The following is a 15956-nucleotide window of genomic DNA, read 5'->3' on the forward strand; positions in this document are numbered from 1 at the left end:
TGGATCTATACGCTGTTTTAGCTTTTACACACTCTGTAGCTTTCTGTTTTCCACCAGTCCAGACTAAGTACAGTCCAGGAGAATGCAAAATAATTCTACAGTTTTTAGCCAAAAGTATGTGGACATCTGACCATTCTGTCAAGTGATCATTTGTGAGGTTAGGCACTGATGCTGGACCAGAAGGCCTGGCTTACAGTTGGTCCCAAATGTGTTTAGTGGGGTTAAAGTTGGTGCTCTGTACAGGCTGTTGGGTTTTAAAAGTCAAACCATTTCTTTATGGACAGGAGAACAGACGGACGGACAGACGAATAGATAGATAGATAGATAGATAGATAGATAGATAGATAGATAGATAGATAGATAGATTGATAGATAGATAGATAGATAGATAGATTGATAGATTGATAGATAGATAGATAGATAGATAGATAGATAGATAGATAGATAGATAGATAGATAGATTGATAGATAGATAGATAGATAGATAGATAGATAGATAGATAGATAGATAGATAGATAGACAAGTTCCCGCATAATAACATACTACAACAACAGGGCCTGTGGGTACAAATGAAGATGCAGTTTGGTATAAAGTATAAACATTTAAAGAGACAACAAGTGATTTTTATTGTTTTAGTTATACAGCATGTTGTCATACTTTGTTCATACAGTCTTATAAACATATAAGTTATGTAACTTATTAGAACTTCTACTATAAAGCTGGTCTGTTTATTTTACCTGTCATGAAGCGCTTATTTAGGTGTCGTGTTGAATCATAAACACCATTTATTTAGAGTATTGTCAGTATTATGGTTTAAATCCAGCGTACCTCACCATGTTCTTACCATCTTCCAGTGTCGACAGTGACTCCAACCCCAAATCCTCCCACCACTACGGCTCTTAGTGAGTATACCAGCGGTGTGCAGTGTTTACTCCCTCCGATCTGTCTGATAGACTCACGTGTCTCACGTAGACTATTAAAATTCACAGCGCTCGACGTTAATTGTAGAGATAAAGGCCGAGAGCACTTGTAGTAAACAGAGAAACTGACCGTATAGTTTATCACGGCTGAGGAACCGAGACCTGTCTCATTCCCTCAGGCCTGTGTAGAAGATCATTACTAACCCAGCTTGTAGAGTGGTTCATTTCACTATCGCACACCATGTTCACCCAGGGATGTTTACCACATCAGCAGGTTTCTACAGGTTATCCAGGGCTGACAGCTTGATTTTATAATCTCTCTGATGTTTGAAGTTGTTTTATTTATTTATTTATTTTATTGCTGTGTGAAAAGTTCCTTACTTAACGTTTGCTATGGCGGCATGATGCTCGAGCCGTTTTAATTAGCATATATTAATGAAGTGTGTTGCATGTTGTTTGATCTGAGAAAACAAGAGGACTGCCCTCGCCTTGTTAACCAAATTGAGCAACATCACAGCTCTTTAGCGTCTCAGCACTCGCCTTTAAAGGTGTTTTATTAATCTGCTTTTGGAATGAGATGCATATCAGGCATGAAAAGTGCTGATTTACCTTAAAATGGAGTTACAGCATTTTAATGGATTAGCATATTGCTTAATATATTGGTCAGGACAATCCTTAAATTTAAATTAACATATTAAGACAGTACATTTAGGCACTCAGATGGTTCAGCTGTCCACGGCTGTCCTATCTACCGGCTAGATGTCCACACAGACAATGATGGCTGTGCCTGAGAGAGTACGGTCGAATGGGTTCCTGCTGCAATTCCACCCTATGCTGGGTGTTTGAGACGCCTGCACAAGCCGATTCACTCTAGTAGTTCGTGACTTTTACTATGAAATGCTGCCCTCTGTGAGGCCCGATATTTTGCCTCCTGACCCAATACTATCTTTCTTTGTTAAAAATATACAATATACTGCTTATGTTGCTTGCGTTCTACATTACTGCCAGGTACACACTGTTAAACTACAGATGATCCTCTAGTTACGATCTGTTGACTTACGATATTTCGAGGTTACGATGACAGCCTACAATGTTTCAGTCTACAAAGTGATCAGCACAGTTAGCATCGTTGTGGTTATAGTTATCCAAACCCATTTAAGTGTGCAATTAGTGTGCAGTGTACAAAGACATTTATAGTGAGTACAGTACTGACAAATAAGATACACCGTTCAGCCATAACATTATGACCACCTATCTAACCCAACAAACTGTGCTGCATTGTGTATTCTGACACCTTTCTATCAGAACCAGCATTAACTTCTTCAGCAGTTTGAGCTACAGGAGCTCGTCTGTTGGATCGGACCACACAAGCCAGCCTTAGCTCCCCATGTGCATCGATGAGCCTTGGTAAACCCTGTCGCCGGTTTACCACTGTTCCTTCCTTGGACCACTTTTGATAAATTCTGACCACTGCAGACCGGGAACACCCCACAAGAGCTGCAGTTTTGAAGATGCTCTGACCCAGTTGTCTAGCCATTACAAATGTCCTATAGATACCTAACCGCTAGATGCACAAACCAGTGCATTGTAGTGCCGGTCCCAAGCCCGGATGAATAAGGAGGGTTGTGTCAGGAAGGGCATCCGGCGTAAAAACTGTGCCAAATCCCACTGGCGATCCCTAACGGGAAGAAGCCGGAGATGCCGACCCCGTAATCGAAACGGGACAAAGGCTGAGGAACAAGAAGAAGAACTTCTATTATTATAATGAAGCTTCTCCAGTATTCACGGGGCTACTGTATATTAAATGCTTAATGTTAAAATATTGGGAAAATCGACAAATCACTGATCACCAATTCGAGACTTCAGACTGTGTAGGCTAGGGTTAAGTTAGGCTACCGTAGTACTGTCTTTGATTTACGATATTTTCAGCTTACGATGGTGTTCCGTTCTGACAAGTGGGGGAGATTTCTTTTATTAAATTAAGCAAAAAGATGTGTTGACATTAAACTAAGTAATGTGTTTAATATTTTGATGGTCACTAGAAGCTTGCTGGTTGATTTATGACTGTTGATTAATGACGGTCGGTTATCAGTAAAGACAAATGTGCAAAATCTTACAGGTAAGTACCGTTCATGACTGGATTTTCAATCATGAAGTCTGATATGATGTTTGTTTTCTGCCTTATACAATCACACTGATATTGTATGAGGTTTGTTCTGTATTCTGTGAAACAAGCAATAAAGACTGATAGTATACGGTAATAAAGACTGATAGTATACGGCTGTATACTATCATACACAGCACACACTTACACTTCTCCATCTTTGTCCTAACAAACACTTCATGTTCATAATTCAGTGTTTAACTGCTGCGTTTGCTCATTCTAGAATATGTATGTACTTTTTGCCATTTCCGCCGCCTCTGCTTGGCTTTACTGTATCATTGATAAAATGCAATAAGCTCAAACCATCAGACCTATATTGTTTTATTTATTATTCTCGATGTTTTCTTATTTATATGGTTTCTTTTATTTATTCCTTCCAGCTCATTGAAATGTTTTCAGTCGGGGAAATTGTGTTGTGAGTGAAAGGAATTCATAAAGCAGTTTGGGATCACATTTCTCTCTTTGTAATGGATTTTTTAAACTCGAGTAAGCTTTAAAACTGTGGGGATTGACGTCCTAACTTATTAATAGTTGATTACCAGGGCTAGGCAGGATATTATATTGATCATTCTGTCTAACATCAGGTGGTACTTTTAGAAATGTATTGTTGCTTACTGTAACAACCAATTGATTAAATGTTGATTATTAAAAACCTACATTTTGGGCGCCCAGGTGGTGCAGCGGGATATTCCGCTAGCACACCAGCGCTGTTGTTACAAAATGCTCATCGGTGAGAAATTCAATCATCTATTATTCATCTCTAATAATGGCTTCATTCTAATCAGGGTCATAGGGGGTCCAGCACCACCCAAAAATACTAGTTGCAAGGCTTACTGTATATGGGACAGTGGTAGCCTAGTGGGTAGAGCTTTGGGCTATCAGTTGAAAGGTTGAGAGTTTGAATCCCAGCTCTGCCATGCAGCCTCTGTTGGGCCCTTGAGCAAGGCCCTTAACCCTGTCTGCTTCAGGGGCGCCGCACAATGGCTGACCCCAGCTCCGACTCCAGCTTCCAAACCAGCTGGGATACACAAAGATAGAACAGTACTGTATGTCTGTATATGTGTATATGACAAATAAAGGCATTCTATCTATTATATTAGATTGATATTCCGCTAGCACACCGGCGCAGAGATTCTGAACTCCTCAGTTCGAAACTCGCCGTTGCCACCGGTCGGCTGGGCGCCATCTGGCGGGCATAATTGGCAGTGCCTGCAGCAGATACTAATTGGCCACCGTATCTGCAGGGTGGGACGACCGGACTATGTGTGGGTGGGTGGTTCTTCATACGCTGTGTAAGGACGCTGATTGGTGGAAGAGATGCCTGTGCAGAGTGCAGGGGCGAGAAGAGGAGGGCTGTACACGTGTCAGAAGAGGCGTATACAGCGGCGTGCTCTCCTCGGATGCAATCGGGTATCCCTCAGCAGCGGAAGCCAAATTGAGTACGCTAAATTGGGAGGAAAATGGGAGAAATGGGAGGGGAAAAAAACCCCTACGTTTTTATTCATTATACGGCTTCAGTGAATTTCAGAAATATTGCTGCACCACACTTACGTTTTACCATGATATGATTTCTAAAATTAAGGTCCTAAAACTGTTTTATGGATTGTAATATTTTCCCGGTTTGTATAATTAATGTTTAATGTGTTATATTTATGTTCTCTTTTCGTTTGTCCTTGTGTTTGTATTTCTGTTAACACACTGTTGTGTTTTTCGTTTCACGTTTGTGTAATTTGATTTCCAATGTTTTGTATTTTCCATGTGAACCCCCCCTTCGCCTCCCCACATACCTCCCCAATTTTCCCCTCCACCAATGTTGCACGTGCGTATCATGTGACTTTGTCATGTGGCTCTTGCATGGTGCCGACGATGTCGCCGTCGCTGATGAACAGAAGGTAATTTTTGTTTCTTTATCAAAACATTCACCCGTTACCACCAACCTCACGCACCATTTCATTTCATTTAGGTCGCGGTTATTCTCACCACACCACACCGCCCACTTGTGTCCTGGATGGATTGAACAGTTTGGACAGTCGGGCCCTGTGCCAGAACGTTAATCCAGTTACTCCAGCGCTATAATATGCTTTAAAATCAGCCGGTGCTGAGCGATAGGCACCATTTATATTAAATATAGAAGAGAGCATGTCATTTTCTTTGCTCCTACAATCTTTCTGTTCTGTTAATATCCTACTGCTGAGATTCATATTGATCTGTGAGTCCAAAAGGGCTTAAAATCCAATAACTTAAATTTTCTCAGCCTATACCTTTTATTGAGATTAGATTTTGTGTAAAACTGTATGGGTTTATTCTCTTTGGTCATTTTATTATTGTATTATATAGTCTCAGGCTTATGCAGGAATAATGACTGGTGCTTCATTTTACATTTATTTTCATTTTAACACGCATTACGGGTGTGATAATTCTGCTAATTAGAAAAAAAAAAATCCTAAATCTTTAAAGTTAAAGCATTTAACTCTTTCTTAATGAGTGTGTTGGCTGGTAAACCTCCAGGATCCATCAGTGGACACACATTTGAATTAATATCTGTCATAAAAACATGCGTTTACTGTTTATTCCATTATGGAAACTAAGTAATAAAAAGCAGCACCGCTGTTGTTACAAAATGCATGTCAGTGAAAAATTCATTCATCCATTTTTCATCTCTAATAATGGCTTCATCCTAATCAGGGTCATAGGGGGTCCAGCACCACCCAAAAATAGGCTTACTGTATATGGGACAGTGGTAGCCTAGTGGGTAGAGCTTTAGGCTATCAATTAAAAAGTTGAGAGTTCGAATCGCAGCTCTGCCATGCAGCCACTGTTGGGCCCCTGAGCAAGGCCCTTATCCCTGTCTGCTTCAGGGGCACCGCACAGTGCCTGATCCTGTGCTCCGACCCCAGCTTCCAAACAAGCTTGGATACATGATGATAGAACAGTATTGTATGTCTGTATATGTATATATGACAAATAAAGGCATTCTATCTATTCTATTCTATCTATATAAACCTTGCACACCAAGGCAGCTGTAGTTTAGTGGTTAAGGTACTGGACTAGTAATCACAAGCCCCTTTACCACCGAATTGCCACTTCAGTCTCCTGAGCAAGGCTCTTAACCCTCAACCATGCATTGTACTGTAACCAGTTACAATTGTATGTTGCTTTGGATGAAAGTATCCGCTAAATGCTATAAATGTAAATGGACACTTTAATAGGACAACAATTCCTGTCCCGGCCGGCACGGTGGCTCGGTGGGTAGCACTGTCACCTCACAGCAAGAAGGTCCTGGGTTCGATCCCCAGGTAGAGCGGTCTGGGTCCTTTCTGTTTGGAGTTTGCATGTTCTCCCCGTGTCTATGTGGGTTTCCTCCAGGAGCTCCGGTTTCCTCCCACAGTCCAAAGACACAAAGCAAGTGAGGTGAATTAGAGATACAAAATTGTCCATGACTGTGTTTGACATTAAAACTTGAATTGATAAATCTTGTATAACCAGTAACTACCTGTCCTGTCATGAATGTAACCAAAGTGTGTAAAACATGACGTTAACATTTTTATAAATAAATAAACAATGCCTTTCCCAGAGATGACTCCAAACATTACGTGAATATTTTTATGTGATATTATATCCGAAAATGCTTTATTTTCTGCAGAGCGTTCCTTTAAATGATTACAATACTAAATAAGTACTAGCAGATGGGTTTAAAATAATAATATTAATAACAGCTACAACACCAAACACCAACAAATTGCTTACAGTAACATTGGTGACCAAAAAAAGAGTCCTTAAAACTGGTTTTAATGTTTTTATCTAGAGTGCAACAGACCTCTGATGTACTGAAATCTGTACATTTTCTCTAGATTAACTAATTAAACCCTCCCACTTGCTTGGGTTGGTACATGGATAGTTATTTCTGGAAATGTAACCAGACATTATGATGAATTAAAACTGCTATATTACTATAAACTATATTATTCCACCCCTAATGTGCACCATTCATACCATTATGTAAGACACCCTCGACCAGATCATCCACTCTACGATACACACATCGCTTTTACTATTCATTGTTGCATGCACACAGGTTGACACACACTTCTGTTCAGACCTGCGTCCTGTCCCGGTCCGGTCTCCACTTTCCCATGATTCCCTCTCTTGCATGTCTTGTTTGCTGTGTCGTCTGTCTGCACTGTCGTTGTTCGGTACTCTTGTATGCTGATGTAGAAAATCACACTGCTGCTCTCTCAGTGCTCTGTATGTCCAGTCCACCGGTCAGTGTGCACTACGGCCGATAATGGAAATGCATCTAGTCTGGTTTGATGAATTGAATGATTTGGATTCTGATGATTCTGTGTTTTATTTACTTGCTTGATTGATGTGGATGAAAGGCTGTAAGCACTCTTGCATGGTAGAGCATGATTCTGTCGATTTATTTCTGTATTAACCATCAAACCTTTTATTTTGTAGCATCAGGAAAACTCTGAATGTTGATTAACCCAATATTGAATGATGTTTTTGACTAGATCTTTAATGTCCATTTAACTGAGCCATCTCTTCAAACAGCTGTCTGTTTTACTAACCCAGTTTTAATTTCAGCATCAAATCATACGTTTCTACCAACTGTGGTGTATACATTTTTATAATATGGTTTTATCTGGTATTCTGTCTAATTTGTGGTTAACATTAACGTTTCCTGCATGCTCATACTAATCACTTTATCATTTTAATTGATTTTGATTGCTTTTGACTGCATATACATTGTTATATTAATATGTTATTAAGCTTACATTGTATAAATGTTCCTGAATAGTTGTAGCTATAACAGTGCAAAATGTCAGGTTAGGTAACATAATATTATCTATTTAGAACATTTAACATCAGTTATTAAAGAATTGAAGTAAAGTGGGTTTTACTAAGTTAATTTCAATACCTGCAGTGCTTTAAAAACTCCTCTTCCCTTTGTGAGGTATATTAGTATAGTAAGGACCGTCCACAATCTAAAAATGGGTGCAAACCATTTCAAAGGCTCTTCACTTACATCACAAAAATGTACTATTACCTCTCTATGTATATACAAACACTATATGGTCAAAAGTATTTAGACACCTGAACATGAGCTTGTTGAACATCCTATTTCAGAAAATGAAAATAGAGCATTAAAAGACGTCTCACAAGACTTTAAAGTATGTCTGTGGGAATTTGTGCCCATTCAGTCAAAGGAGCATTTGTATGGCTGAGCACTGATGTTGGTCAAGAAAGCCTCAGTTGATGTTCTGGTTCATTCCAAAGCTGTTCAGTGAGGCTGAGGTCAGGACTCTGTGCAGGACACTGGAATTTCTTATGAATTCAAAAACTAGGAATGTCCCAATACTTTTTTTGCATCTAGTATGTATTCAGGTTCTAACAGTAACCACTTATGAGCTTATGTTGGGCATTTGAAGCTATGATTCATATACACTATACACAGAAGTATGTGGACACTCCTTGTTAGTAACTGACTTCAGGTGTTAAAGTGGGCAGTGGTAGCTCAGTGGTTAATGTGCTGAAGTAGTAATCAGAATGTTGTTGGTTTAAGCCCTACCACTATCAAGTTGCCACTGTTGGGCCCCTAGGAAAGGCCCTTAACCCTCAATTGATAGATAGATAGATAGATAGATAGATAGATAGATAGATAGACAGACAGACAGACAGACAGACAGACAGACAGACAGACAGACAGATAGATAGATAGATAGATAACTTTATTAATCCCATAGGGAAAGTCAGTTATTACAGCAGCTCAGGATACATTAAAGCAAAAAGTATTAAAGTACACAAGTATTAAAGTAGAAAGTATTAAAATATTTTATACTTAATAGTATGTAATATAAAAAATGTAAAAGTATCTTGACAGTAAATATTGTTAGATGTTAGATGAGATATGTAATACGTAATATACTAAACTGGTGTAAAGTGTTCATTGCAGTAAATATGATCAGATATATGTGTAATATAGTCTTCAGAAACAGAGTGCTATATCATGCTCCATGAGTCTATCCTGATAGTAACTCAGTGTTCGATGATGTCCCGAACTAGTGAAGTGTTATACAGAGTGATCGCTGCTGGTACAAACGATCTCCTGTACCGTTCCTTGTTACAGCGGAGCTCAAATTGCAAAAAAAACCTGTGAAAATGCCTTCCTGTTCCAATACGACGAAGCCCCTGTGCACAGAGCAAAGTCCACCAAGGAAAGGTTTGGTGTGGAGCAACTTCAGTGGCCTGTACAGAGCCCTGACCTCAACCCCACTAAACATCTTTAAGATGAATTTAAACGTCAATCGCAAATCAGACCTTTTTGCTTATACACAACATACACAAATTTCCACAAACACCCTACAAAATGTGAGATGAGACCAGAGAATTTTAGAGCTGCAAACAGGGGCTGCTTAGTATTCATACAAGCTCATGGTCAGGTGTCCAGATATTTCTGGCTATAAAATAATTTATACATTCATTTATAGTCTATAATAAGTTTAGGATTTCTAGGAAGTGTTATTAAAAATGTTATTACACTGCACACAGGGGTACTGATGTATTTTATTAAGGTCATGAATATTAGATACACTCATTCCATCTCAGTAGCACATTCATGCAGATGTTTAGTCAAGCTCCAGTTCTTCCATCCCATCACTCATGTCCGAATTGAGAGTATTGTGTGCATAAGCTGGCGGCTTGAACAACGTTACGTTCAGTGTTAATAGCTTAAGGCTAAAAAATATCTGTGATAATTAATCCAGCAGAGTTACGATCTCCTCCCAGGTCCCTGGTGTGACACAGGTGGCTGCCTAACAATCCACACAAACAGCTCACACTTAACCCAGCTTGCCCTCGCCCCTCGCTCGTATTATTAAATGTAATGAAGGAGCTCCACCAATCAAAGTGTGAAAGATAATTAAGGAACCGTTGTCATTAGCAGCGGACTCGGCGAGATAACAAGCTCCCGTTGCGAGTACATTACATTACGGTGCCCTCTCACTCCGAACCTCTCCTCATTACGAGCCTGTAACAGTCACGTCCCAGCCCGCCTCTCCCAGGAGCCGGGCACTATCACTAATGCCCAGGATTCAACACCAGGCCTCGTTATGCCCAGCAAAATAATACAGCACAATTTCAACTGTCAACAATCACTGCAGGAATAAAACAGTGTTAGATTACAGTGTGAATACAAAATAGTGTCGATGCTAGGAGGAAACATTACCAAAAAATAACTGGTACATTAGATCCAACAGCTGTATAATGGGAATTTATTGTAAACCAAAAGCTCACAAAGAAAATACTGGCACATGTTTACCATTACAATATGTTTAACAAGGCCAGCTGGCATGATTTCTAACAGTTGAAGTCAAACGTTTGCATACACTTATTTTTATTTACCTGTTAATTCCTCTATTCCTTTATATTTTATTATTTTTAATTACAGCTGGTGACGAGCCTAAACAAGGCTGTGCCTTTTAGGCTGAGCCACAAGCAATAAACTAGAAATAAATATAGAACGTTTTATACAGATTTTAGGAAGTGGTTGAAGTTAGGAATGTCATTTAAAGTCCTTTCTAGGCAACTTCAGGTCCAAGTATTATATTTGCAAACAATCTCAGTGTGTACGTGGAAGAGTAGTCACATGCCATGGTCAGGAATCCAAGAACCACTGAAATAGAGGTCTGCTGTAAATTACAAGCTGCTGGACACTGTCCACAGTCAAACCAGCTTCACATTGCCATTGACTTGGAGTCTTACAAGTACTTCATCCCTTCACAACAGCCACAAAGCATACAGTGATGTAAAGCTTATAACATAAAGTGATAGTTCAAGTTTTCCTTCTGCTTTTGACAAGACAACTGTTCCATGAACTTTGCAATGGGTGCAGTTAAACTATTTATATAGGCACAGAGAAGTCACCAGCTTTAGGTAATCACTAATGAGGAACTAAATAACAATGCCACATTGTTATGACATTATAAAAAACCCATGTCTGGAAAAGTTGGAATGATTTGTAAAATGCAATAAAAAATTTTTACTAAACTAATGAAGGCGCCCAGGTAGCACAGCGGGATATTCCGCTAGCACACCAGCGTCGAGATTCTGAACAGCTGGGCGCCATCTAGTCATTACGCAGTCATTACAAGCAAAGCTCGTTCATGGCGAATTACTTTGTACAAACCTTCCAATCTGTTCAAAAAGAACACTTATTTTTTTGCAAAAATTGCAAATAATACAAGTGTTTCCCATCTACTGTACATAATATTGTAAAAAGATTCAGAAAATCTAAAGAAATTTCAGTCAGTGTAGGACAAGGCTCCAAACCACTGAAAGTGTGTGAACTTGGAGCTTTTAGATCGCATTGCATTAGAAACCATCATGCTACTGTGTTAAATATGGCCACGTGGGCTCTGGAGTACTTCGGAAAACTGTTGTCACTTAACAATGTCTACCATCATCAAGAAATACAACCTGAAACTCTGTTAGGCAGTGAGGAAGCCGTGTATTAATTCACTGCCAAGTTGTCTGAGCTCGAGCTCATCTCAGATGGACTGAAAGTATGAAAGGTGTGTTTTTGTCAGATGAGTCCAGAAGGAAATTAGGATTTGAAGAAAAATGTCACCACTTAATAATTATCTTAGTTGCTTTTTTGTTTTCCAGTCATTAATTATTAAAATTACAAGACCTTAATATATATAATGTTTGCTATAAGTGTATGCAGAATTATGACTTAAATCAACAATTAGACTTAAATCCATTAGCCATTATAATTTTGTAAAGCTTCATTAGTGCTGCTCATTATGAACATTAGTCAGTTTTGGTATTCGATGTAATGAATAATGAGCTTTCAGTTTCCTCCTGTCTGAAAGATCAAACCTGATGCATCTTAGATATTTGTGTGGGATCAGGAGCGCTCCTCTGGGTAGGACTGTTCTCTTCGATTCCTTGCATTCACTAAAGAAAACGGACTGTTTAAAAGATGCCTTCAAGTTAATAAAAATGAAGAACAAACGAGCACGTTTAGTAAACGCTTGATGCTATTTTACCACGATAGCTTAGTCAGCTGTAATCAGCTTCAGATTTCGCTTTAAATTCTTCACATTTACTGTTTTTAAAACACCTGTCCAGTCTTTAAACACACGCTTAGGTTAGTTGAACACGTACTTGTTAACATTCAGCCAAAAGCATTAAAACATTCACATCGTTTTGATGAAAGCCGTTTAATCGTGACCCTCTCAGCGGTTCACAACGGCGGATGCTCTCTCACACTAGAATGATTAACATAGTTCGTAACTCATCTCATAATGGTGTTAGCTTAGCCTCCTGTGTCATTCACGGCCTGGGTAAGAATAATAGCACTAAACCCACACTGCTCCTCTAACTCTATATGTTCTCTTCAGGGGAACCAAATCCTCCTAAACTGGAAGCCAGACAGGAGTCCATAGGCAACAAGCTGAGGATCAACTGGATCAAGCAGGATGACGGTGGTTCACCAATCAAACAGTATCTGGTGCGCTTTAGACCTGTGAGTATGATGGAGCATGAAAAGATCTGATTGCAGCATCTCACCTTCTGAATTACAGTGGTACCTTGAAACTCAACAGCAGTTGGTTCAGGGAGTGGCGTTGAGTTTAAAAGGAGTTGTTTCAAGGTATTTTTCCCCATATAGATTTTAGGCTCATGTAAAATAATGGGGTTGTTTTTGACACTTATACACTGAAAATAACACAAATATAATATAAACACACTGAAATAAAAAAGCTGGGGACAGTAATGCTCTGGAAAAGGAATGTCACGCCATCTCTGGGGAAATTCACTCTGCCGGGGGGTTCCTTCATGAGGCCTGAAAGTGCCGCGAGACCGGGTGAAAGTCCAGAAAGAGATAAATGATCTGGCATTAATGCCAGTGGAAAACCGGACTGGACTGAGCAAAGTACAAGTATTGTTTAATTTTTGACAAAATTTTTAGTTGGTAAGAAAATGATAATAAATAGATTAAATAAAGACCTAAAACCATCTAAACTTCACTAAATACTAATCTTGATTTTAAATAAGAAAACAAGAACTACTGGTATAACTGGTATAACCCATACTGACTCTGTTCTAACAGAAACACCGCTCGGACTGGATGCAGGAGATGAGCCTCCCTAATGGCAGCGAGTTTGTGGTGCTGAGAGGTTTGGAGTGGAACACAGAGTACGAGGTTCACGTGGTGGCAGAAAACCAGCAGGGCCGCTCGCAGCCAGGCGTCCTTTCCTTCAGGACCTCAGAAGAGCCCACCGTCACCCCAGGTACCGCTCATCCTGACTCTTACCCCCAATCCCTGACCCCTGATTCCTACCACAGCCTCTGCCAAACAGCACCGGTTAGCAGCCGCCAAGATCAAACCCTCCCCGACCTGACCCCAGATTACCCTTGATCCGGGGGTTGGCTTGGCCATATTTACACTCAAATCTCAGTTCATTACTGGTGTAGCTTTAGCAGTGTGGGCAGACTTCAGGATGAACCCACTGACACTTGCCAGGAAGGTCTATTTATATGAGAGATGATGTATAACCGTTAGGGCTTAAGGGATGCAAATTTCGCCAATTATTTTTAACTAATAACCGACTGTCATTAGTTGACAGCTGACCAAAAACTGACAGTTTTTTTGTCTCATTAAAATAAACAAATACATCACTGGATTTCACATTACCAAGGGTTTTAAATGTAGTGAACATGGCAGTAATGTAGCACACGGATGCTTTTCCTGACATTAGTGTACTTATTATAAATTAACAAGCAGGCCACTCAGGTGGCGTAGCGCAGAGGTCTCCAACCATTTATTACCGGGCCGCACCCACTACATGAATACATCATGTCGAATTTCAGCTCTGCCATCCGGCTGGGCTGGGCGGCCAAATGAACAACGATTGGCTGTTGTTCATTTAGGGTGAGGAGCCGGATAGGGACCTCATAACTGATGCAGTTATGACCTCTGCTGGCTGATTGATGGCGTTTGCACAGAGTGAAGGAATAATGCTGATCAGGGTGTGGCTCTCTGTACACAGGGCTGATTCGCATATGAACTCGCCTCGTGCAGGTAAAAAGATGCAGTCGGTACTGCACACGTATCGGAGGGGGCGTGTGTCAGTTGCTGCGCTCCTCAGTCAGCAGTGGAGGGTTGTATCGGTAGAGGGGAAGCGGAATGCAATAAAGGTGACTGGATACGATGAGATTAGGGAGACAATTGGGGGGGGGGGGGGTGTGGATATACACCGACTAGGCATAACATTATGACCACTGACAGGTGAAGTGAATAACACTGATTATCTCTTCATCACGGCACCTGTTAGTAGGTGGGATATATTAGGCAGCAAGTGAACATCTTATCCTCAAAGTCGATGTTAGAAGCAGGAAAAATGAGCGAGTGTGAGGATTTGAGCGATTTAACAAGGGCCAAATTGTAATGACTAGACGACTGGGTCCAAGCATCTCCAAAACTGCAGCTCTTGTGGGGTGTTCCCGGTCTGCAGTGGTCAGTTGCTATCAAAAGTGGTCCAAGGAAGGAACAGTGGTAAACCGTCGACAGGGTCATGGGCGGCCAAGGCTCATTGATGCACGTGGGGAGCGAAGGCTGGCCCGTGTGGTCCGATCCAACAGACGAGCTACTGTAGCTCAAATTGCTGAAGAAGTTAATGCTGGTTCTGATAGAAAGGTGTCAGAATACACAGAGCATCACAGTTGCTGGGCTGTTTTGGCAGCAAAAGGGGGACCAACACAATATTAGGAAGGTGATCATAATGTTATGCCTGATCAGTGTATGGATATATGGATGTATACACATGATTGAATAGTGCAATCAGAACAGTGTAACTGGTGTCTTATAACAGAGAGTAGAGAAACATAATAATAATAATAATAATAATAATTGCAGAAATCTTATTTATTTATGTACAGAATGTAAAGTGATCTGTAAAGCTCTATTGCACCCATAAATACTCTAGTAAATACATGCATGAAAGGGGTTTTGATTGTGTCCTGGCTTCTCCTGGTCCTGCAAATTATTGGATCAACCCAGTCAAATGTTAATGTGACTTTCTCCCATTGATCCGTTTCTCAAACAGAGATTGAGGGACAGCTGTGGAAAGTGCCGGGCGAGACGCTGGGGGAGTAAACCGGGGGTTAAGCTCGGAGATCTGGCACTAGCTTAGCGTCACTCGGGCCGATCTCCGGGGCTTTACTTCCAGCTTGACTCGTCTGGCAGCCCTCGCTGGCTTTTTCAGCCAGCTCTATTGCACCAGTTATTGCGATTGGAGATCATATCAGTGGAGATTAGATGTTCGGCTCGGCACCCACCCCACACCTCCCCTCTATCGTCTCTATATGGTTGCTCTGTGCTGTTTGCAAGGCTGCGGTTTCAAACACATTTGTATCCCTGCATCCCCACGGATGAAAAAACGGGCCCTTGTCTTTAAAACTATCTGTCTTTCTCTTATCTCTGGTACTATTTGGAAAGCTAAGGTTTAGCTGGCTGCAGGTTATTTGCAGCCCCAAACCCGTAGCTAATAGAACTGTGGCCCTTGACTCGGTGGGGACGCAACCCTTGCTCCTGCATGGTGATGCTTCAACAAGATTAACGTCTGCGAGACCTAACAGGCATCTGATGGTGCATGGTATCCTCTTTTTCTCATCCGCTTGATGGGAAACGGCCATAGGAAAGCAGTGGGAGGTTTGGATCCTAAAATGGTCTTGTCTAGACCATCTAAACATTGTTTAATATTATTATAAATTATTTTGGTTCACCAACCTGCCTGCACTTACACACTACAGTGGCAGAGTTCTTTTAGCACTAGTATGGAACATCTGTGCAATCAAAAGAAAT

The 15956-nt window shown here is 40.6% G+C and overlaps 1 protein-coding gene across 4 annotated transcripts in view; it reads left to right on the forward strand.

Moving 5' to 3' along the window:
* ncam1a (neural cell adhesion molecule 1a) overlaps positions 1 to 15956 on the forward strand; it is a 388457-nt gene that overhangs the window by 346355 nt on the left and 26146 nt on the right. For all 4 annotated transcript variants that reach the window (XM_063012025.1, XM_063012022.1, XM_063012023.1 and 1 more), the window contains 2 exons: positions 12493 to 12617; positions 13203 to 13383. In XM_063012025.1, the coding sequence (XP_062868095.1) occupies positions 12493 to 12617; positions 13203 to 13383 (306 nt within the window). The remainder of the gene's footprint in view (positions 1 to 12492; positions 12618 to 13202; positions 13384 to 15956) is intronic.

The sequence above is a fragment of the Trichomycterus rosablanca genome, chromosome 16 (assembly GCF_030014385.1).
Source record: "Trichomycterus rosablanca isolate fTriRos1 chromosome 16, fTriRos1.hap1, whole genome shotgun sequence".
Lineage (NCBI taxonomy): Eukaryota > Metazoa > Chordata > Actinopteri > Siluriformes > Trichomycteridae > Trichomycterus > Trichomycterus rosablanca.